Source organism: Opisthocomus hoazin, chromosome 3 (genome assembly GCF_030867145.1).
Source record: "Opisthocomus hoazin isolate bOpiHoa1 chromosome 3, bOpiHoa1.hap1, whole genome shotgun sequence".
Classification (NCBI taxonomy): Eukaryota; Metazoa; Chordata; class Aves; order Opisthocomiformes; family Opisthocomidae; genus Opisthocomus; species Opisthocomus hoazin.
Window position 1 is genome coordinate 47,993,032 of NC_134416.1, and position 24,391 is coordinate 48,017,422.

A 24,391-nucleotide genomic window follows, 5' to 3' on the forward strand; every position below is an offset into this window, starting at 1 on the left:
ATTGTTCAAAATTGAGCTGAAAGTTTTCACAGAATTTAATAAAAAAACTCGTGCCTCTGTGGTGACTATATCCTGTTCTCTTTCCATTCAGCCAATAAGCCATTGTAGCCTTTGGTTTACCCCTTGACTCCCTGGGCCAGCCATTGTTGCTCAATAGAACAAAGATCATTCAGCCAAGTAAATACGGTTTTGCTATTACCAGTCAAAAGCTGCAGGCTGTTTTTAGCTTCATAATTATCTACTGGTGAAACAACTATTGCCTAACCTGCTTTAATTTCAGCTCTGTGAATAGGAAAAGGGCTGGCAGATCTAGGTAACATACTTCTAAGAAACAACAGCTCTTAGAATGAACTGAGGCCTTGGAAGGCTTTTGTGCAATTTCCAAATGTTTGCTGAGAACCACTGAGAAGCAAGCAGACTGTAATAAGAATCAACAAAATTGGCCCTACACAAACCCCGAACTGAGGTTGAAGAACATTCCTTTTTCCCCATTTTCTGGGGGGTTTCACAAACCCATCTCCGGGACTAGATGGTAACAGTTGACTGCAGGACCCATAAAAGCACTGAAAGGGTGAGCATAGCAACAGAGAAAAGAGTCTGGGAAGGCTCTTTCACAAAACAGTCTTTCGAGAAATATTAATGAAGCTTTCCTGCGTTAATTTGGTAATTTTACAGGTGTTTGAATGGACTAACAGGAAATTTTAAACTGATAATGCCTGATGAGCTGTCAGGGTATAGCATAACACACTATACTTCCCAGAATCATACATCTAAGCTGGCAGACACAAAGGCTACACTGGAAAGCCAGAGTTTATTTCAATTAGTAAGGCCTCACATCCTCAAAATTTTAAGTCCTTTGTGCTTATTTTAAGAGTTAACGTTTCTGATTGGTTAGAAGAAGTAGTGAGGGAGAAACATGCTCTGTAACTGTACACAGCAGTTCTCCAATTAATGACTTACGTGCTGGAACTCGCAGGATTTTTTAGTATTAGAAATTCATTCTTATATTTACCCCGATAAATTAATCCACACAATACCTAGGCATTTAAAACTTCTAACAAATATCATCTTATTTGTATACTTTGCCTTGCTGAACTTTGTAGCTACTTTCTTTTCTACTTAATTGCGTAATACTTGAAAAACAGTAATCATTCCAGAATATTCTTGTTTTCCTTTTTGATTTCTTCTGATTTACTAGGATAATATAAAATTAAACAAAGATAAGTTGTAGGTCTATATGATTGTATTGGGTCTGGCTGAGATGGAGTTAATTTTCCCGATAGCAGCCCATAGTGTTGTGTTTTGTATTGGTAGCTAGAAAAGGTGTTGAGAACACACCAGTGTTTTGGATACTGCTGAGCAGTGCTCGCACAGCATCAAAGCTGTCTCACCAACATTCTGCCCACCTCACCTAGAAGGCTGAGGGTGGGCAAGATTTTGGGAGGGGACATAGCCAGGACAGCTGACTTAAACTGACCAAAGAGATATTCCATACCATATGACGTCTGCTTGGCAAGAAAAGCTAAGAGAAAGGGGAGGTGGGGGAGAGGCTGCATTCATTATTACGATGTTTGTCTTCCAGAGCAATCACTACACGTATTGAAGCCCTGCTGCCCGGGAAGTGGCTGGATATCGCCTGCTGATGGGAAGTAGAGAATAAATATTTCGTTTTCCTTTGCTTCCATGCATGGCCATTGCTTTTGCTTTATTAAACTGCCTTTATCTTGACCCACAAGTTTTTTTCCATTTTATCTTCTCCCTCTCATCCTGCTATGAGGGGAGTGATAGAGTGGCTTGATGGACACCCGGCATCCAGCCAAGGTCAACTCACCACAATGATGCAATAAATTTAAACCTATAAGCTTTGGATAGATTTCCCAGTGATTGGGAGACCAAATAGCAATTAAATTCAATGTTAACAAATGCAAAGTAACACATATGGAAACAAATAACCTTAGCTATATGTAAGCAACAAAGAACCCTACTGTAGCTACAAACATTGAGTAAAGAAATGCAAGAACTACTACAAACCTTTCTCTGAAAACTGTCACCTTAGTGCTTGGCGACAGTCAAAAGGTCATACTTTATTACAAAGTATTATATAAGAACAGAGAAAAAAATGGAAAACACCATTATGTCTCAATATAAATCAGGAAGGATCCTCTTTGCAGTCCCAATCACCTTGTCATATAAAAAATATATTAGAATTACAAAAGAAACAGAGACAATAACAAGGACAATCAGAGCTATGAAAAGCTTTCCCTAAAAGGAGGTAACAATGGGGATCCTTCAAACTGGAAAACAGAAGACAGTCATCTGAAGTTATAAAAACATAAATCATGAATGCTTATTTGGCATTTGTGTTGATACAAGGGTCCAGGCCCAGAATCCACCCTCTTCCACCTTCTGGGGGACCAACAGCCTGTGCTTGAGGACATGTCTGCCATGGCGTGGCTGTGGAATATGGAATCAAGCTGCTGTGGAAGAGCCTGAGTGGGAGGCCTGTCCCCCCCTTCACTTGGGAGCTGCTTATCAGCTCAGGCTCTCGCCCTTAGTCCTAACCTGAGTTTAGGACTTGCAGCTATGCCTATGCCTGGACATGTAACCCACTGATTCGGACCTGGCCTGTAGGCTAACTTCCAAGCCTGAGCTGAGCCTCACCTCACCATGATGGACTCGTCTGAAGACTACCCCTAGGCCTGCTCTGGTCCTCCACCGAGGGCAGTGGGATAGGGCCCTTGTCTGTGTGGGCACTGCCTCATCCAGCCTTGCTGCCACCCTCTGCTCTTGTCTTGCCTTCCCATGGGACAGCCAGCCCTTGCTGCTCCCGAACAACAAGAATATTTCAGCCAATGAAGTTATCAGGTGAGACATTTAACACAAAAAGGAGGAAGTACATTTTAAAAATGTAATTATATTGCAGAGCTCAATGTCACAGTGCACTGCAAAAACCAAAGATGTAAAAAAAAGCAGCTCAGAAAGACACTTTCGAGGAGAGAAGCATTAGCAGTTATTAAATATAATGACCCATGTGTAATCTCAAAGTAAGAAATGTGCTGACCACTAAGTCCATGTGGGAAGATCACATGTCTTCCCCACATACCTGATCCTGGCTGACGTCAGAGCAGAAAATGGGCAAAGGTCGACTTAGACAGACCTTTATGAAAGCTCCTATGTTTCATGTCTCTGCTAGCTGTGGTCGAGCTAATAATGCCATTCCTCTAACTAGGCAACTCCCTAAGGCTTGTATCTGTCAACTGAGAAGTCAAGTTTCAACTTTCTGAACTTCTTTACCTGCACAAATCTGATCCTGGAAGGTACTGGGAAAATCGTGAATGAAGAAGTGGAATTAATCGGAGATCACACCACCTTTTTTCCCACCTAAGTCCTGGTGATGCAGGCCATGAGGAACATGATAACGTATCCTGAAAAACATTAAAAGGTCCTTCTCAGTTTTGCGCTTCATTGTAAGTACTCAGCAGATTTGGAAAGAGAGAGAGAGATTTCAAAGACTTCATATTTCATTTGGCGGTGTTCCACTTTCCCCAAATCATTTGGCATCAGTTTTAGCTAGCACTAGAGATATTCTGAACTTTTTCTCACAAATAAAATAAATCTGTATAAACTTCAACATCAATATGTTTAGAGGAAGTGTAAGGAACAGTATTCTAAAAACCTAGGGAAAACAGAGTGTGTCCTTTCTGTGAAACAACTAGTTACAAATAAAAGTGAATATTTACTATGTACCACATCATCAGCTACTAGTTTTATACCTGTACCCTGAATAAAGGTGATCTCTAAATTATTCACTATACAACTATAATTCAGTTGGTTCCTGTGGCCCCATACACATTTACATACATGTCTATTCTAATAACATCACCTCAAAACCTGGTAATTGTGAATGAGATTCAACACATGATGAAAATTGTTTAATCAAAACTACATGCTTATGACGAATATTTTAATTTTGCCTATTTACACAAGATATTATTTATATGAAAGCTGAACTTTAGCATGTCTATGATTCTATCTACAAAGAATGAGTATTTACATATCTATAGTGTAATTTCGCCAGTATTTTTATAGAATATAGATATGAATGAGAAATGTTTATAAAAAGTGAAATGATCAACATTTATTTTTATAAATCCAACACTTCTTCCTTTCTTTATAAAATGCTTTAGAAAACAGTGCTATTGATGTTATTTTTCTAAAGAAGCATGATTCTCACTGAAATGTTTGTAGGACTGTCAGTATATCAGTAAAATTATACCTGATGATCCTGCACCATTTACAATTTTTAATCTCAGAACTCATACTTTTTCTTACCTGTACCTTCTATAAAACAAATATTACTAACATTAAGTCACCTTGTAATTTTCTAGAGTGCGATTTTTGTGTAAGATCTATGGAATAATGAAGCTTTCCCAATTTGAACTTTACTTTTACATATATGTTCCTATACCTTTTATGTATACAAAATAAAAGACCACTATGAACAACAATTTTGCTGAACAACAGGCTTTCCGTAAGTAGATCCAGTTAGTTCAAACATTGAATCTCTGGTGAAACATTCCATCCAACAATCCAAATAAATAAATGATTGGGTAGTAAGACTAAGCTAGGATGTTGATTTAAACGATGTCTTGAATTTTTAACATTTTCTGCCTGGTTTCAGGAACCTTTCTTCAGCTGTGATTAAACTTTGGGAAAAAGCTGAAAAGCAGCAAAAAGTTCATATGTGAAGTGTAGGCCTAGATCTGTCTGCAACAGAAATGTCAACCCTACCTTTAGCCTGCATAAATCTTTGAACTGTTGACAAAAGACCAAAATCAGTCCTGTTTACTCCAAATCTTGAGTCAGAAGTCTCCTTCATGTGACTCACCAGGGGTCTATGTTAAGAAACAGACTACAGCCATAAGTCATGCTCTAGAGAATATTATGAGAAAAAGGAAGGACCATGGCATAAAGGTTGTACATAATGTAAGAATTCATACAGAGGTCTCATTTGATATTATGAAGCATTCTATTGCCTTTACAAGGGGACCACATCTAAGAACCACATCCTGGTCTTCAGTAGAAAAATTTAGTTTAGGGTGAATTATAGACTCATGATATCTCATTACATTACTTAAACTGCAAGAAAAAGACTTGGTTTAAGTAAATTATTATCAGTTAAGATAGAAACTGCAGCTGATTTAGATCAGTTTCGACACCTGCAGAAATAAGATTCACAAATGAAAGCGTGCTTTTTACTGTAAAAGCAAAGTTAGAATTCAAGTGGCTAGCAGAATAAACATGTTTAGCATCTGCTACAATAGCCTTTCTGCATACACACATATATAGACTGTTGAGATAAGTCTGCTTCTGATCGTGCTGCTCTAGTTATATAACACACATATATATATATATATATATTTATTGTTATTTGACCTGCATGAAGACGCCAGTTTTATTGGTTTTATCCCATTTTTACAAATCCCGGCTCCTGTAAAAGTATATAAATCCAGAAGTTTTCCCAGATTATAATCAGGCTTAAAATCTGTGCTATTGACTTTTAAATATCTGGGGTCCTATTTAAAACATTAACCAGTAAAGTACAAAAGAACGATGAAACAAACTGGAAATTAGACAGGGAAAAGTTTACTGATCAATGCTTACAATTCTGTTTTTTAATATATCTGTACTAATTATGCTGTATACTGGTTTATTTATTCAGTGCATTCTATTTTATCTGTTATTTTCACCTATCACAAAGCCATAGACACAGCACCCCCTTTATAACTATATAAAATAATGGAAATTTTGCATTTCCTGGCTAGGAAAACTGTTAAAAGCCCCTTGTTACACTTCAAAGGTATATTTAACCAAAAATATGATCAGACATCTGTATCACTTCATCCTAGAGAGACTTTGCTCCATAATACTATCACTTTTCAGTAAGATTTTAAATGTAAGTGACTAGAAGTAAAATGCTCCCAACTTAAAAATAGAGAAAACCATACATCTAAATCACCCTTTCAGGACAAGGGGCAATGGGCACAAATGGAAGCACAGGAAGTTCCGTCTGAACATGAGGAAGAACTTCTTCCCTCTGAGGGTGACGGAGCACTGGAACAGGCTGCCCAGGGAGGTTGTGGAGTCTCCTTCTCTGGAGATATTCAAGACCCACCTGGACAAGGTCCTGTGCAGCCTGCTGTAGGTGACCCTGCTTCGGCAGGAGGGTTGGACTAGATGACCCACAGAGGTCCCTTCCAACACCTAACATTCTGTGATTCTGTGATCCTTTGCCAAAAGTGTTAAATAATAAATGAAATAAAAATAATGGAAAAATATTCTGAAAAAGTTTTCCATCTTTTCTTTAAACAGATACACTTTCATTTTAGTAATTTTAATTCCTATGCTGTGGAAATAAGCCAGAACAAAAAACATTTGCAAAATCCCTCTTGCCCCGATAAAAATAGTAATCACATCTATGAAGACACAATCCCATCTGGTATAGTTTGCCTTAGTTTAAATACCATCCATAATATCTGGCTACTTTTTTTGCCCTCTATGGAACTGTCTATCTATCTCCAGTGTTAATCAGAGCTCCTCCCATGCTGCTGTCATTTATTAGGTACTTCCACTTAGCCATTATAGTATTACTATTCTTCTGTGCATTTCCATGAAAGAAATACAAGCTCTTACCGTGTTGTTGGGGTGGTAGTTGAGATGCAAGCCACTGTCACATAGGGGAGAGGATGCACCACTGCTTTGGTCACTGGGGGCACCTAATACACATATGAATTCACCAAAAAATCTTCATTAATCTACAATGTTACAATTCAAATTTCTGTATGTCTGTATATATGTATTCCCATCATTAGCTTTGTCACATCTAACGTCCATTTACTTTCTCCATTCAGCCAGTATGTCTTCCGGTTTGAGCGGAGTGCCTTTGTAAGCTGAGCGGAGGCTCAAGAAACCCTCCTCTGGTGACTTCTTTAAAAGAGTTAATAGTCTGTTTAGTAAGGAAAAAAAAACCCAAAACCAAAAGTTTTTGCAAATTTGGTAATAAAAGGGAAATGTATACCTCCTCACTTGGTTTTCACTTGAAGGAACTAGTGAGAGTTACAAAACTCTCAATGAAGATTACAGTTCTAATTGTTCTTGTAACAGTTTAGGAAATTACATTGCTACACATCAAAAGTAACATGATAGGATCAATTCAAACGCATGTTTGTGTGCATTACTCAGGCTACTCTGTGGTACTACAACCTTTCAAAAAAGGGAAAAATGTACTGGGATAGATTTTTATTTAAGAATATGGTGTTCTAAGTTTTCTCTTGCCTCACTAAAATTTAACATCTACCCAAAAGATAAAGATAGTATTTCAACAAATGACTGTATAAAATATATCATAATTTAGTTTATTTAATTCCTACTAAGTTAAAATCAAAGGATAAAAGTATTGAAATCAAATCTTTATTATTTTGTTGCTTAAAATTTAAGGAATTAGTTTTACGCTCTTAGGAGCAAGAAGCAGAAGGAAAGCAGCAGTTACAAAAGGCACAGGGTGACATATAAATATGCTTAGATATGCTGCAACTGTCTATAATTATGCACCCACACTTACAATTTAATATAATTAAAGGAAGACAGCTGTCTCCATATGTCTCTCACAGGGCTAGCTGACTAAAATTCAGTCGGACTTGCACAAAATACTAATCACCTCAGAGTAATTTATTTTTAGGTAGACAGACACCTCCACCAAAGCCTCTGAATTTTAAAAAGTAAAGTTAAGCCCTCTAAATATACACATACAATCTCATTTTCACATTCACAAGACAAAATCCTTTCAGACTAAAATGTGACCCGAAGCTGCATGAAATACTGCTTTTAAATACTCTGCGTCAGGATGTGAGCTACTGTGAACTAACGTACTTCTACTGTTTTACCTGCAACTTCTCTGATTCACACCGGCCAAATGCCTGGTGATCTGTTTTGCAAGCAAAGATAGCATTTTTTGTGCTTGAGGTGTAAGTTACTACAAGACCTGGCAATACAAGCATCTCATATTCAGGCAGCAATGCTGACCGAAAAAGCTGCTGTCAATCACCCTCAATGCACAGTAGGTTCGGAAGCTGCAAGCATTCACGAGCATTGAATTGAGTTTTCTTTAGGACAAGTAATAAAGGCTTACACGCACAATCTTCATTCAGTGGCAGTTTGAGAAAAGCAGGTGCTCTTTTCAGGAAGGACACAGTTAGGGTCACTTCTTCTCCTGCGTTGCGAAGGACCTGAACCTGGAAGAGAAATGCAGACAGGACACCTTGAAATAAACGTATGACCAAAACGCACAAGCAAATGTAAGCAATGCCACACAGCTTTCACATACCTGAACATAACTGCCTAGAAATTTATTGCAACAACATTTTTTTTGAAAGAAACGAAGATGTAAAGCTTGCAATATGCTTGTCTGTTGTGTTTCTAGTCCACGCTACAGTGAGGGGGGCATTGGCCTCCTGTAATAGCACTGGCTTTGCACTGTGCCACTGCACAACTTGCTCCCTGACACTGTTCAGCTGTGCACCTCCTTCTTTCAGATCTGACGTCATCCACACTAGCATGCATGTGTGAAAGCCCCATATTTCTTTTTTCCTTCTGAGGTTGTCTCATAAATCTCCAACCAAAACAATAGCAGTAGTTTCCACAACAGTGCCATAAACCTAGGAGTAATCCTTTCTAACAGCCAGAGTTAAATTTAGCTGAAGTACTCCAGCATGGATGAGAGACCTAATCTTCCTTACAGCCACAGAGGAAAAGTACCTATTTTAAGCCTTCAGTCTTAGACAAGCACCAGCTTGGGTTTTGCCAAAAGGCAGCTTGCATTTTGGACACAGGAATGCATAAATCACCTATCCATCTGTGAAAGCTTTTAGCCTTCCTGCACTCTCCCACGATTGCTCCTGCGGCTCTTGTTCATGCCTTTAGCTTTTGTGTGGTATGACTGACAGACACCTCAAGACACACAGCAGAGAAAGGGAACTGCAGGCACCTCGTCAGAGTGGCACAAAAGAGGCATAAAAGCAGCTAAGTGAAATGCTATACTTAACAGTGAAGAAACAACATTTGAATCATTTTAGAACATGAGCACCAAGAAGCATCAGGTCACATAACCGTTTCAGAGAACAACCTTTTCCTGTTCTTCTGGCTCTATAATATCAAAACTCTTCAAGGGCTGATTTGATTTGGTCTTACAAAGACAGAAGATCGGACCATGCCTCCCTCTGCGTGACTGCACTCATACTGTGCAGAGACCCAGCTCGCTGTGAGCAGTATTCAGAGAGCTGCTACACAGTGATATATTAGACAAATGTTTTTAAACTAGCATATATCTGCTCCCTTTCCACTGTGTTTTCATGGTAGCTGGATAACATACAGGTAACCCTTCTGTCACGCTGCTGCTTGTGAGAAAGCCTTGTAAATAATTTATGGAGGATTGCTATTCTTTAACACATGCCTATCAACACCTATCCTACAGATTTAGTTACATGCATATATATAACTATATGTAGGGATGCTTTCACATGGAATCACTGCATTACATTAAGTTAACTTCAAGCAAATCTTGAAGAAAATATGTTGACTTTGCCTTTAGATACAATACACCCTACTCCACACTGATTGCTATAGAGGAGTAACAATATGGTGACAGAGTATTTAATTCAATATCTGAAACCCACTCCAAAATTATAGGCTTTTTATTATTTAAAATAACACAGTGGTTGTCAAGGCACAATTTGCACTGTAGTGTGTATTTATATGTATGCCTGCAAATAAACACATACACAGCACAGCAAATTTCATCAACTTAAATGCATGCCAAAAACTTCATCTGTAACATGGGCCTCTTCGATGAGCACTGTCCAGTTCTGGTATGTTTTATGCCTTAGAATTCATAAGTAGCACTCATTTCATAGAAAGATGACTTGCAATCTTCAGAACAGCAGATTAAGACTGAAATTCTGAATTCCAGCAGAGAAACCATACTGTATCCTCAGCCTTCATAGAAAATTCATCCTTCTCTTCTCTTATGTAGCAGTCACACAGTTCAGAAAAGTCATAGCCAAAGCAGAAACTTACAGGTATGTACTCTCTGTTGAAACGACCAATGTGGATAGACAGAGAGCAGGAAAAATACAGCTACCCTCTGCATTTAAAAAAATATTTCTCTTTACTCAGGAGTGGGAAAGAAATAAGTGGAGAAGTTACAGCATTACCAGTTTTAATTTATAAAGTCACCTTTTAAGATACCTAAAACTAAGTGGATTTCATTTGTGAAAGAAGCCTTTCTTCTTCCAAAAGCAAACCAAGCCACAAGTCTACATGATTTCATTTGATAATATATTGTTCTGTAAAGGGTAGAAGTTGCCATAAGTAGTCTACTGTGACCTTTTCCTCTAACCTCTTTCTCTCAAACTTCTTTATTTCAGAGGATGAAGAATTTATTTGGTACACATTTTAGGAGAAATCAGCATTACTTATTCCACTGAAGTGTATTTTGGAGTGTATGAAGCATATAATTCAGAAATTGACTAGATTTTGACATATGGAATAAAGACTAAAGGGAGATAAAAGATTAAAAAACTACTAGGTAATGAGTACAACAAAGAGGAGACGAGCTATCAATCCTATTTCACTTACTTTCTAGTCATTAACAAAGCTATTCTGGGAAATAAGGTTAGTCCAAGAAAATGGGATTTTTAATTAAATTTATTGCCTTTTTGTAGCTTTCAGTTGAAAGCTTTAGTGTTATTTTACATTTTTTGTCTTTATTTTACATAAGAAATGAACAACTACTGAGCTGTTTTAAATAAAGTATGCCTTACAGGATTCACTTACTTTATGTCCTCATTCAACCTGTACACCATGCCATACTGCCATTCCTCCATGCAGAAAGAGAATGAGGTACAACAGCAAATCTACTCTTACCAAGGAATGTTTTTAGTGGTATACCAGAACAGCTCATGTTCATGAATGGAAAATTAATGGATAACTTTACAAAAAAAGATAATGGCCAAAAGTAATGTGACTAATTGTTATGGAGCGTTACGTCTGTGGAAAAAAACACTTGAAAACCAGGAGTTAAACCGTTTGTCTGGAAGGCACAACACAGTATGAATATGTAGAATTGTACAAACGAGTGGAATTCTACCATGTCAGAGATACTGGCATATTAACTATTTCTTCTCTCTTCCTCATTGTGTAACATCAGTTTAGCTCAAAAATTTATAGAGGTATTTTGGTAAAATGAAGACTATGTGAATGTAAATATATTGCTTGTTCAGGCTTGGAAAATGTACATTCATGAAAAGTGAAATTATCTGCACAAGTATATCCATGTGGACCTGACGAATTAGTAGCATATTCCACTAACAAAGCACTAATGAGCTTTTACCATTGCAGTAAATTCATTAACGTGCTGAAGAAACAAGTTGTCAATCATGATATAATTTTTAGATAAAGAAATGGATACAGATCTGCTCAGCCAACCTGCTCTCTTACTTAGAAGAAAGCTCCCTCATATTTATTGTATATACGTTGCCAATACCTTGTCATTCAAGCACTATCATTGACAACATATGTGTTCATTACTTCTGGCAGTGACAATTCTAGAAATACTTCAAGGTTACTTTCTAACAGAAGAGGGAAGTAGACTATCTAAATCCTTTATAAAACTTTTTCAGAGTACAGTATATTTTCTGATATATAAGGAAACCTTACAGCTAAGTTGATCAGAGTAACTAAATCCAGATTTTTTTGCCAGCACCATCACATATTGTATGAATGATAACAATGACTGAAGACTAAAAAGCTAGGGACTATTTTCTACTTCCTGCTAACAATGAATCTCTCTTAAGAATCTGCAGTCATTTGGAAGACTTCCAGGATTTTTCTCATTTTGCAATGCCTACTTCCATATTTTGATATAATTATGTTAAGTTCCTTAAATTCCTGATACATTAGTCCACATATTAGAAAAAGGTGGGGTTTGCTCTGGGTTTTTTTATTCCCTTTCAGGGGTAAGGGGTATTTTAAATAGCAAAAACAGAGAAATGTGGACCTCTTAATTCACTGAAGGTTGAACAGTGGCATTAAAGTGGTATCACATTTTTTTCAGTAGATTGAAAAAACAATAGATCACTGGAAAAAAGTACGCTAATTTTATTCCACCTCCACTTCTTATTCTATAGAACTGTGTCTGGACCTTCTAAACATAAATTTTATTAGGGATACTGCACAGAATTGCTGACTGATCACTGATTTCCATGATGATCCCATCCCTTGCAAAAATATTCCAACATTGGTGTCATGGTTTAACCCAAGCCAGCAACGAAGCACAAGACACTGCCCACTCGCTGGTGGGGCAGAGTGAGAAGCAGAAAAAGATGTGATTCTGTGTAAGGACTGCCCAGCAATAACAAAAATATCTCTGTACTATCAACACTGTTTTCAGCACAAACCCAGAACATAGCCCGATACTAGCTACTATGAAGAAAATTAACTCTATCCCAGACAAAACCAGCACAATTGAGTAGAATACAACTAAGATTTACTGTCTTGCTATGATTAGTTATTTACTTGATGAGTGACTAGACCAGAATTAATTGCTTTCTTTTAAAATAGAGTGGCTATTTTAAGAAACTGTTCTTCTATAATAACTGTACTATGAAATTATCAAAGATAATGCTAGCCAGAAATAACAATTCATATTAGTCCTGGAATAGAATTAGAGCCTCATCCCCACTGTGTACAAATGGTAAAAAAAAATTCAATATTAATGAAATGTAGCTGTATAAATAAGAGATTTTGAGTCATCACTGCTAATAGAGAAGGCATTTCTAAATCTATATAAAAAATAAATATTTAAAACATTTGCCCTTGTATGTGAAAACATACAAATGGACCCAACTTCTAAAAAGTGAAAAACCAACATATTTTTGGAAGGAATACTGATTTTGTATGTATGTAAATAGTAGTAACACTTCATGTGTTGATACAGAAGTTGAATGGATTAAATAATGAAAAGATATTTAGTATTGATTTAGGTTTTTTTTTTTAATTTCATCTAGTGAGCAACACCAGCTATTGATTTGTTGGTGTGCAGTGTCTAATGAAGTCATCCCTGTAACAGGAAGAAGCTGTGACACTGAAAAGTCTTAACATCTCCTCCTCAACATTATGGCTATATATTAAATTCCCGCTGCTGCTTTAGAAATCATATATATTTAATGTAGAATGAGTTGATGTGAAAAGAACTACACAAACAGGAACATTAAATACTGCCAATAAACTTTCTTACGCAAAGCATAAGCTTACTACCAGTGGGATCAAGAATTAATTTACTTTTACCACAAATAGCCCTATATAAAGTTAAGATATCCATGAGTGTAGTGAGACAGGCAAAAATGACAGTTGTGCTTGTTGAAAGAATAGCTGTGTGAAACAGTGAAATTAGAAGAGCCAGTGTTTCTGGAGCTAGTGTCTGTATTTCTGCAAAATTACTGTAATGACTGCAAGGGGGCTACTTGAAGAAGTGAATTTCATGGTGATGTGTGATATTGCTGACTAAAATCTCCACATAATAATAACATTAGTCTGATTTTTTATAATGTCTACAATGATATTGTCTTTTAATTTTGTAAAATCTTTCGAAGTCTCAGTGCAAGAAAAGATTTGAGCATATGCTGAAGTCTCTCTCAATATATTCAGGAAAGCAGTGAAGCGTGAAGTCCCTCTGACTTCAGTAATTACTCTTTTCTGAATAAGAGTGTAAATCCCTTCTTAAACTACCAATCAAATTTATCCACCAATGAAGTGGTAAAGATTTAAAACAAAAGACTTCTATAGTCTCCATGATCTGTGTACTCCTGAACTGAAGAAAATTTTACTCTTCAGTGTGCTTTAAAGGAAAATTCAGTTCTTTGATGAAAACCTTGCATTATAAACATCCAGAGAAAAATAAAAAAGGAAAAGCAGAAGACACCTTCCTAGCCACTGTGCAGAGTTACACAATGCACTAGTATCAAGTCCATCAGCAGATACCACAACACTCATTTTGGTACAATCACATAAAAGCCCAAAGTTAGAAGGCTCAATGCATGCTTACAACTGTCTTGAACTATGTTGATTTAAAAAATCGACTGTTTCATTCAGTAAAAGCCAAGTAGTTAATACATAATATTTGCATTAAAAACACATCACTGTATGAGGAGATTTTAATTCCTGTGATCTAATATTATCACAGTATTTTCCAACAATGGAAGTTAATCAACAAATATAAGAGTAAAAACTATCAAAGTTTTCTTTCCTTCCGAAAAATTCTCTTACTGATATACAGAGCAAACTAGAACACCATGTTATGACAGTAGTTCCTACTCAGGTTCAACAACTCAAAGCATACTTCAGACCATAGTTGGACACTACTGTAGCTGTAGGTTTTAATTTCTTGCTGTCTGATTCCAGAACTTGCATTAACGATTTAGATACAAACCCAAATGGGCTCAACACTAGAACTGGGCACTTCCTCAAACAAGGTAAAAGGGAACACAGCACAGAATGGTGCACGCGCCGAGGATGCAAGAAGATGTGTCCTTCTATTCAGAACCCTCTTCTGCATGTATCTTGCTACTGGGACTGTTTTAAAAGTGCAGGAGGATGCAGTACGATTAGTAGTTACTCAGCCTACCGCTAAGCAATTATTCTGGAAAGTGGCAGGTAGAGGTTTATGGCTTCTCAAGATGACACAGGAATTGAATTGAGGTAGCACTTACTCAGTGAATGCTCCAGCTACTAAGGCACTAGACAAAAGATCATTTCAAAGCAACGTACACAGACATTCAGGGTTTGATGCTTTTTTGACAAGGCTCATCAGACTGACTGTTTGAAAACAAAATTATTCTTGATTTCAAGTGACAGCACTCATTTAAGCTAGACCATCAAGTGGTTCCTCAGATGGACAACTTCATACCAGTCATCTTATGGCTATATTCAGGCTTCCTTCATTGATCCTTGCCCTACCTGTTTTCACAGACTACTGGGCTTTAGACACAGAGGTACCAGAACATGCAGCCTCAAGACTCTTCAGTGATCTGCCTTTAAAAATATATAGATTTCTTCATGTTTCAAGCCTACATGCACAGTAGGTCATTTATATTAGCTGACACCAAGAGACATCTACAGAGCTTCCTTCATAGGAAATGACTAAAATAATCAGATGTAAACAACATGAGTAAGTGAAATGAGGAGGTAGGAGAAAGATTATTTCACAAATAATTTATTGGAAATATAATTAACTCACACACACACAAAAAAAATCCATCAGGCACTAGAGGACCAAATATAGGTCACATAGAGGACACAGACTCCTGTCAGTTCTTTCTTCAATGCAGTTCCAAAGTAAAAAAAGAATATTGTCACTGCAGTGATATATTTACATTCAAGTTGAAAAAAAATAATTTGGTTTTAAACTTTTAAGTCTAACACTTGTGGAACAGAGTATTTACAAGTTTGTCTAAAAGATCTGATGACAGCTTTCTGGAAATCTTTAAACTTTCCTATGCTCCAAAATCAACACTGCAATGTTTAGTAATTCTTCAATCAGAATAGCAATAGACTGAAATTATTGCTTAGGTGCATGTTTATCTTTTCAAAAGTGATATAGGAGTGCCTCAGCAAAAGATATCAATGTGAACACCTGAGGAAAAAAAAATTATGAAAGTAAAAGTTTGCCAGGAAAAGTTTGCAGCATTTCCCTGTTCTTTCATTTTCATCTTACCATCACAAATATCATTCATAAAAATATTGCTGTAAGTGCTTAATTTGCATTCTTAGGTCATGTAGCCTAATTATGAATTCTGTTTCACTAAAGACTGCATTTACTGGTCATTACAGTTCACATTAAATCATTAGAAGGCCATTACTCCAATACAGAAACTATGGAAACCAAGGAATTAGAATTTGTTAAAATTTTAAGTCTATCAAAACTGGAAACACCATAACCTGACCATAGGTCACAGGGGATACCATAGGTCTCTGAACTGAAACATTTCACATCATACTCTGAAAAATATGAATTCCCTATATAGATTCCAACTCTAATACATTATTTACCGTGATCTATCAGTATATTCTTTGACTCATCCCATCTGAGCTTCAGTATGTTGATTCTAATTCCAAACAATGGGTCTTGTTAAGATTTCCCAACCTATATTCCATGGACTACTATTGGTCTGGGACTGTGGTCCACAGAAGAAATAAATACACACAGATGCATTTATTAGCCATTCAGATCTACATGATATGCAGTTACGCATGACAAGCAAATACCTATGAAAACACAAAACAATTCAAAGAATCAGAAGATTCCAACCCAAACTCTTTCCAAGTTTCATGAGCTTTTTCTGTGTATTTATATGTAGTTAGTATATGCCAGAGTTCAGAACTGCCTGCCTTTGTTTCCACATTACCTATTCACTGTATGGCTCTATTTCTTTAGGATTACTCAGCTACACCGAATGATCTGTGTAGTTATACAGTCTTAAGAAGTCCTCTGCTTCAAACTCTCCCAGCTTTTCACTTTTTGAATGTTGTTATATATTCAGCTGCTGGGTACCTACCATCTTTCAAAGCTAATTCATAAACATTTAGTTTTGTAATCATATATTTAATGAGTTCCAAAACAACTGCTTAAGAGTAATGAAGCAAATCCCTTAATAATACTGAAAATGTTAGAGATACCGGTAGTTGAAACTAAACAGCATTTATTCCGCCATCTTTTTTAAAATATGAAATAGTAATCCTCAATTGTTTTGGATGAGAGACTGATAAAACCATCACCATGTATTTAGGTAAACTACTCAACCCCTTCATCAATCAGATATAAATCCATAAGCCTAATTCTGTTTTCAACTAGTGATATTAACATGTATGCTTCATGTTCCACCAATACCACACACTTTCACTACAACTGTATGTATTCGGGTAAACCTCTCATTGGTATGATAGCTCAGAAATTTACACAGGAATCAGATTTTGTTTGGGATCAATTGCATTGACACTGTCCAAATGAAGTATTTGACTGAATAGGCTGAAGCTGCTTTGGAGGAAATGTGTGATCCTCTTAATAAACAAAGCAGAACTGTGCAGGAAGCATTTACACCACTCTTCTAATAGCATCTGCTGATTTCTACACATTTTTGCCAAAAGGTTGCACAACATCCTGCGCGCAGTGATGTGCACAGCCAGATGAGTGATAGGCTATCCCATTACACTACAGAGGATTTCTTATTTAAGATACAAGGTTTTTGGACTTCATAATAATCGGAAAACAACTGTGACAGTAAGCTATGCTGAGATCATGGTGAGATTTTTTCTGAACTACAAGCTATGAAGAATACTCAAAAAAAGCTGTCAACATCTGTAGAACATAAAGAAACCTCCAGAGGCTTGGCACATTTACCTTGAAGGATTCATGACAAAAATTAAAAGATTTTTTTTTTTTTTGAGCAAAAAACTAGGCCATATTTAAATACGTAGATAATATGTAGTAATTCCTCCTCATCATATCTGCACATGCTTGTGAAATCTATCTTTATTACTCATGAAAACAGTATCATTTTCATGGGTTTGAGTCCAATATAATATAAAGCAGTAAGAACAAGCCAGAACCAAAATTTACTAATTCTCTGTAGGCTACCAACTCTTGGTATTGCTATCGTCTAACAAGAATTCCAGATAGCAAAAGATGCGTAAAACCGTCTTTAAATGAAAGCAGAGAAATTTAACAAGAGACACTATTTTGGATTAAAAATAAAAATTATTTAGGGTATTGTATACTATAATATACACTATACTAAATATTCCATCGCAGATTTCCCTGACACATCTTTAAGCAAGTTTTTGATTACCATCCAGTAATCTGCAAAAAGGAAGGTTATATTGGAATGGCACTTTGGTAATAAAAGCTGCCACAGAAACACTCATGTTGGATATAGGCCAGAGTTTCAGTCATGAAATTACCAGCAAACTAAGTGGGAAAATCAACACAACAGATAATGATATCGATATCTCTTATATAGAATATTAAGATTTTGCTTGTGGCCTGCAGGTATTACGGCATACATTGCATGATAATGCATTCACTGTCCTAGCAAAAAATAAGCGTAGTGTATGAGCTATTAATAGTGTATGTGAATACAGTGGATTCCAGCAGGCAATCATAAGCTGAATTGAATAAAAATCTTGAGTATGGCCTCTCAAAACCAATAGCAATATTTCAGCAATTAGCCAGTAAAACCTTAGAAGAATGAATTAGTCACTTAGGAGTCTCAATCCCGTATACAAAAGTCATATAAGAAAAAGGCTAAAGACATTATCCATGTTACGAGCAGGAAAAAAAACAAACAACCATCAGCTATATTTACAGAATAAGCCAATTTGTTCCATATTTATTCCTAGAGTACCCAGTTACAACTGGAATAAAGATCACTAGAAATCCTTTTATGAACATATTTTTCTTTCGCTAGAAGACATTATTCTAAAGCCAAAAAGCTTCAGATAATAGCTTTGTTTTTTCAACAGTGACTTTTTTTTTTTAAAGTAAGAGTAAAAATCAAAGCAGAGTTGAAAGTGGAAATGTTTTTTTCTATTAAGATATAACAGACACTGGACAACAGCTTGGAATTAATTTTGCAGGTAATGCGTGCTCCTCAATAGGAGCAAATAATTCCTATCAAATTATTCATTTTAGGAGATTGTAAGGTCTTTCTTTGCACAGTTGATCACACTGCACTTCATTTTTATTATTCATAGTAATGAACTTGAAGAGTCTGAGTTTTCTTGCCCTGATTATTAAAAAAACAATGAAGCTGCTTGCTTACCTATTAAATACATAAGAATTCCCTGCTCTTTCAGTCAAACTGCTCCCATACTTCAAATTTACCAGAATAAGTGCTCTCACAGTTGAGTTCCATATGAACTTTCTAACAAATTTACAAACAAGTACAGTTTTATGTATGCAGTTTGTGATCATTAGTAATATTCAAAATGCATACACATTACTAAATTACGTAACGTCAGCTATTGTTTCTGCCCCTAATGCTTGAAGAGTGAAAGTTATCCAGTTGACACAGCATTTTGAAGTACATTCTTAATTTTTACAATCTTTTATTAACAGAGATAGGTCTGAGATTGTTAAAAACATGGCTTGAATATTTTGTTTGACTAAGCAGAACCCCAGTTCTGGGGGGAAAGAAAGATCAGTCCCATAATAAGAGTTTGCTCACACTAATCCCATTGCAATGCTGGGGTCAAACACACAGCTAGTGGCAAATTTTACATTTACATATTCAATATAAAATTTGCCATTGGCAAATATGACCTTAACATTTACTTTTCATGAACAGTCACACTAATCAAGCACCAGCATAAAAATGCTCATGAAAAATGAATACAAAATGGTCTTAAAGAGTTTGAAATCAAAATTAAATTCTAAATTTGAATAAATATTAATGTACAAGCCTACTCCTATTTGTTCAGTTCTAAATGTTATCAACTGCACAATGCCATAAGGAATAATTCTTGGATAAATTTGTATTTGAAGTAATGTTTTAGATCAACACATGCAGTTAACTCTGCTAAGCTTCTCAGCAGCTCAGGATCTAATCTCTGGGAAAGATATTTTAGTACTTCACGGAACATGCTCAGCGGTAAAAGTTTTCAGCTGAGAAAACACATAAGAACATATTTTCATGCCATTTAATGTCATGGCAGCCTTTCTGCTGCAGAATAATTGTACTGCATCTAGCCGAAGTTGAGAAAATTACTTTGTTTGTCATAAATATTTGTGAAAAGAAAGTTCCCAATTTAGTAAAATACACAAATTCATACTTTTAGGTAAACATATACATATTTTGCTGGACTGGGATCCAACATAGTTATCCTGTAATAGGAAATTTTCACAAATCATATTGCCTCAACATTTTTAGGATCATTATCATCAGTATCTAAATTTTAAGGATCTTGGCAAAACTGAGTTTGGAGGTACTTACACTGGATATTAATTAACTGGAGGATATTTTGGAAAGAAAAGAGATTAACATATAATTCCAAGGAACTAAAAAAGCTAATTTGTATTTCAGCATAATGATGAAACTGTGCTGAATTACAGGTTTAATCGATTTATAGCACGAAGTCTTAATGACTTTCAAAGTTAAGCATAAATCTGATATATTCATCCAAAATGATCAGGCTACTTATCCCACTGCAACCCTTATTTTACCTTTTATTTTTCTAATTAGGCAATAACCCCATGGAAATCCATTGTTGTCAGCAGTTAATTACCTTTTGAGACCATAAAATTTTATAAAAATCATCATTTATACACTTATACAGAGTAGATGTGTTTTCTGAAGCAAAAATTCCAACATCAACAATAAAAGAAAAACAAAATGTTTTGTAAAATTTTGTTACATTGCTGCTAAGTGAGTATCTCAGAATATCGCAAATGAATGCACAAACTACAAGCCTCACTTTTAGAAAGTCTAGGCCCCTCAAATCTTAATAACTCTGGTTTTACAATTTTCTCTGTGTTGTCAGTTTCTACAAAAATTCAGAAAATAGGCAAAACAGTGCTGATGCTACATAACTCAAAGCTATCTAAGAAACCTCTATAAGGAAGGATGATTCAAAAAAGCACACTGCCATTTAGATAACACTTTCTTGTTGAGATATAAAGATTTTGGTCGTGACAACTTCTGGGATATTAAAAACTGTAGTTGTAGCAGTAAAAGTAAAAATTTAAATGTCTTGGTATTGCCAAATTCCAAAGCTCCCAGTGTTTTAATTGAAAAAAAATGCTACTTTGTTTCACAGATTTGTTGTCATTGCCATTGTTGTGCAGGTGATTCATTTCACTCTAAAACCTCACTTATTGATTGCTGGAAAGATGCTTTATACAGTCTGTAAAACCTTCTAATCTTTCAGGGCGAAAGATGCTTAAAATTTTTTCATCTGTTAGCACTCATTATGGTAAATGCCAGCTCTCACCAACACTTGCCCCTGCAATCAGTAATTCAGAAATAACACATTATGACTTGATGTGCACAGGGGACTTTGAATGTGATTTGTATTCGATTTTTCATGTAAATATGACTGAACAAAAGATGTCAAAAAACCCTTAAGACAACTGAGACATGGCAAAAGATTTGTGAAACATTTATGTCTATCCATTTAATATATAAATACATTATACTCAGAATAGCATAAGAAAGAAAGGCACTTCAGTATTTCAGGGAATCTAGAAATGTCCTCAGTACTTCCTACTGCAGACCAACATGTTAGAATATGGGAGTTTTTTGATGTAGAGTACTGCCTTGAACTTTCCTTTTAACGGGTCAGCACAATTAGAACCTTTGAAATATTCTGAATCAGTACTGGCTTGACAAGGACATGTGAAGTGGAATAGAGCTATGTACATTGCTAGACCTCATTTAAAGACATATGTCATTATCCCAGTAATGTCATTTCAGCCTGAGCACTGACTATTTCCCATTTAGCTCAGAAAAGTACTAGCAGCACAGGGAGGCAACAACTCCTGCAGGTGCCTGCACTAAAATCTAAAGACTGGGTAAGCTTTGCAATTTTTAATGAAGAGTTTCTTCCTTCTGTAACCACACCTGCACCAAAGGTTTTCTTGTAATCTTGTGAACCTCTTACTACTGCAAGCTGTTTACTGGCCACAGTCTTGCAAAACAGCTAATAGGAAACAGGTAGTACCAAACTGAATTCGCAGAAAGACACTAGTACTATGAGGCAACACTAATTAAAAAGTATACAGCTAGAAATAGGCCCAGTGCTGACAAACAGATACCAAAACACCAGTACCATACTGTACCATACTAGTGGTTGAGAAGTATGGGGTGGGCCATCTGGAAACCTCCATGTACCTTGCTGGAACAGTCCAACACTGGATACTATTGAAAAATATATAGAGTCCATTCTCCTTTCCTCTTCCTCCTCCACCGAACAAACTGTCAAAAGACAAAGACCCATTGTAGAGAAAAAAAAAAAAAAAGACCTAAAAATACGTACAGGTGTTAGATAATCCCTGGATAAAAAGTTTCTTCCTGGCATCAACCTGATTTTACTATAGCCAAAATAAGGACAATTCTGAAGAGTTAAATCGGGTATTGTAACTGCTAGAAAAATGTCAGAAGACTCTATGTGTGTGCACATTTGCACTTCTTTGAGCACACCTCTTATCTTTGAGTCATTCTGGCTAGTTAAATCAGTACACGTGCTCTATCTTGTCCAATGTGCTCTCTTGGGCCTGTGTCAAGTCATAAGAAATAGAGGTTGCCTTTTAGAGATGAAGATTTGCTTTCAGTCTGTACCACACGGTTTTTACATGTTTAAAGAAAACGTTGCCACTCAGACAGTCTTTTATAGTCTATATGGGTAAACGAAATTTCTTTTAATAGCAACCAGGGAAGATAGTTTTCAAACTTGTAGAAGGTTTCATTTTTCCTACATTAAACTGGAGTGCTTTGTGTATGTTTATTTCCTCTGCTTTTTGGAGGCTTTTGATGCTCTCTATGCTATTCTAGTCTAGTCTCACTAGATTATTACGGAATAGTTAGTCCAAGTAAAACAAAAAACTCAGAACATCCAGCCAAAGCGGACTATGCCTTTCTAAATATAAACCACACAGAAACAGATTTAAAATAATTGGGACTCTGGTGCTCTAGTGCTCTATCAGAGAGACAGTTCCATTTTATTATTTTTTAATTATTGTACAGTATCACATCTATGCACAGCTAAGAAAAAAATTAAGTCCCTGCACCAAAGTCAAACTGAGGTATAGCTCCATAACTGGAATGCTCTGCAGAATGAAATCTTTCAAAACGTCTTCTGGAGGGTAAACCACACACACGTACAAACAAACATGAAAATATTTCTATTTGCTTCCTAAGGAAGCAGAGAAACGTATTTGCAGTAAAATGTCAATGTAAACAAGGTCACAAACAAAGCATGTCTCATGGTACACACTTTAAATCCAGTGCTCAATTGTCTCTTTTCTTTACAGCTCAGGTTTTCAGCATTAGTAGAGCTGCATGATAAGGAGGAACCAGTGGCAGTTATTTGAAGGATGTTGTACCGTAACTGGTGATTCAATCTTTCACTCTATCCCACTAAATCCTAATGTGTTTTTGCTTTGAGGACCATAGCTATGTAATAAGGAAATAATAATATTAATCATATAGACTTGGTATTAGTCATCCTGGTGTATTCTACCCCTGTCTATTAAAACTTAGTGGTACTGATGATTAGTTGTAAATGATGAAATCTTAATAAAATGACTAACATGTCTAGAGGTTTCTTGAGAAAAAGAAATGAAAACATAAATTAGGAAGATAAGCAACACATTAATATATTTTAAAAGTCTAACATCATCATGCTTGAATAAATTCAAGCCTTTACTGAGTTTGGCACAAAAATTAATTATTTAAAGACTAAAAAAACATAGCTAAATTCAGATGTGAAAAGCAGCTGAATACATTTTAAGAATACCGCTCGAGGATATGTTCCTAATCCAAGGAATATCCACTACGCAGGAAAAAATAGTAAACTATTTACACCTGCTAGGTTCTTTTCCACTTGATGGACGCGTTTCAAATCAATGCTGAAATATTTGACAGATTATTATTAGCTCCAAATTTTATGAACAATAAGGAAGTTGTAAATACATTGTAACAGATGTTTTCATTAATTGCACGAGGGTAGCTACAGTGACATTAGCAATTTTTTTATTACCCAAGCCTCAAATAGAAAATAGCAGCTTTATGGAAAAAGTAATAACTTCGTCTCCTCTAATGATGGCAATATTTAATTTCCAAAAATTTTACATTTGAGTTTTAAATTTAAAAGTTACAAATTGCAGACTGATTATGGTCTTCTCTTCGAAGAGCCAGCTATGCAGCTTCAATATTTAAAGTTGCCATTTACTCTAGAAGGGAAAGGATTAAATGGCTATGAGTAGTACAGTACAGGATCTCTGCCACTTAGTATGAGAAGGCAGTAATCTGTATTTGCAGGTTGTTGTTATCACTGTCACCAAATAGCACAATATTAATGCAGAGATAACAGATTCTGAAGTACATCATATAATTCAGTGAGCTAAACCTCGTAATAGTGTAGGTCTCTGTTTCACAGTTAAAGAAACACAGATAACATAAAAACATAATTTACCAAAAGACATGTCTGCAAAGTCAAGATGGAGTGAGATTTCAGATCATTTGGTTTCCAGTCCTGTCTTACAAATACAACATGGTCATTCTTCTGC

The 24,391-nt window shown here is 35.9% G+C and overlaps 1 protein-coding gene across 11 annotated transcripts in view; it reads right to left on the bottom strand.

The window, feature by feature from the left end:
* SNTG1 (syntrophin gamma 1) overlaps positions 1–24,391 on the bottom strand; it is a 365,296-nt gene that overhangs the window by 107,370 nt on the left and 233,535 nt on the right. For 7 of the 11 annotated variants that reach the window (XM_075416176.1, XM_075416174.1, XM_075416175.1 and 4 more), the window contains 3 exons: positions 8,189–8,291; positions 6,694–6,776; positions 3,295–3,425 (listed from right to left, as the gene is read on the bottom strand). In XM_075416176.1, coding sequence (XP_075272291.1) covers positions 3,295–3,425; positions 6,694–6,776; positions 8,189–8,291 — 317 coding nt within the window. Of the gene's footprint in view, positions 1–3,294; positions 3,426–6,693; positions 6,777–8,188; positions 8,292–21,943; positions 22,080–24,297; positions 24,362–24,391 lie in introns of those variants that run through there. The other 4 variants (XM_075416180.1, XM_075416173.1, XM_075416178.1 and 1 more) reach the window with 3 other exon arrangements.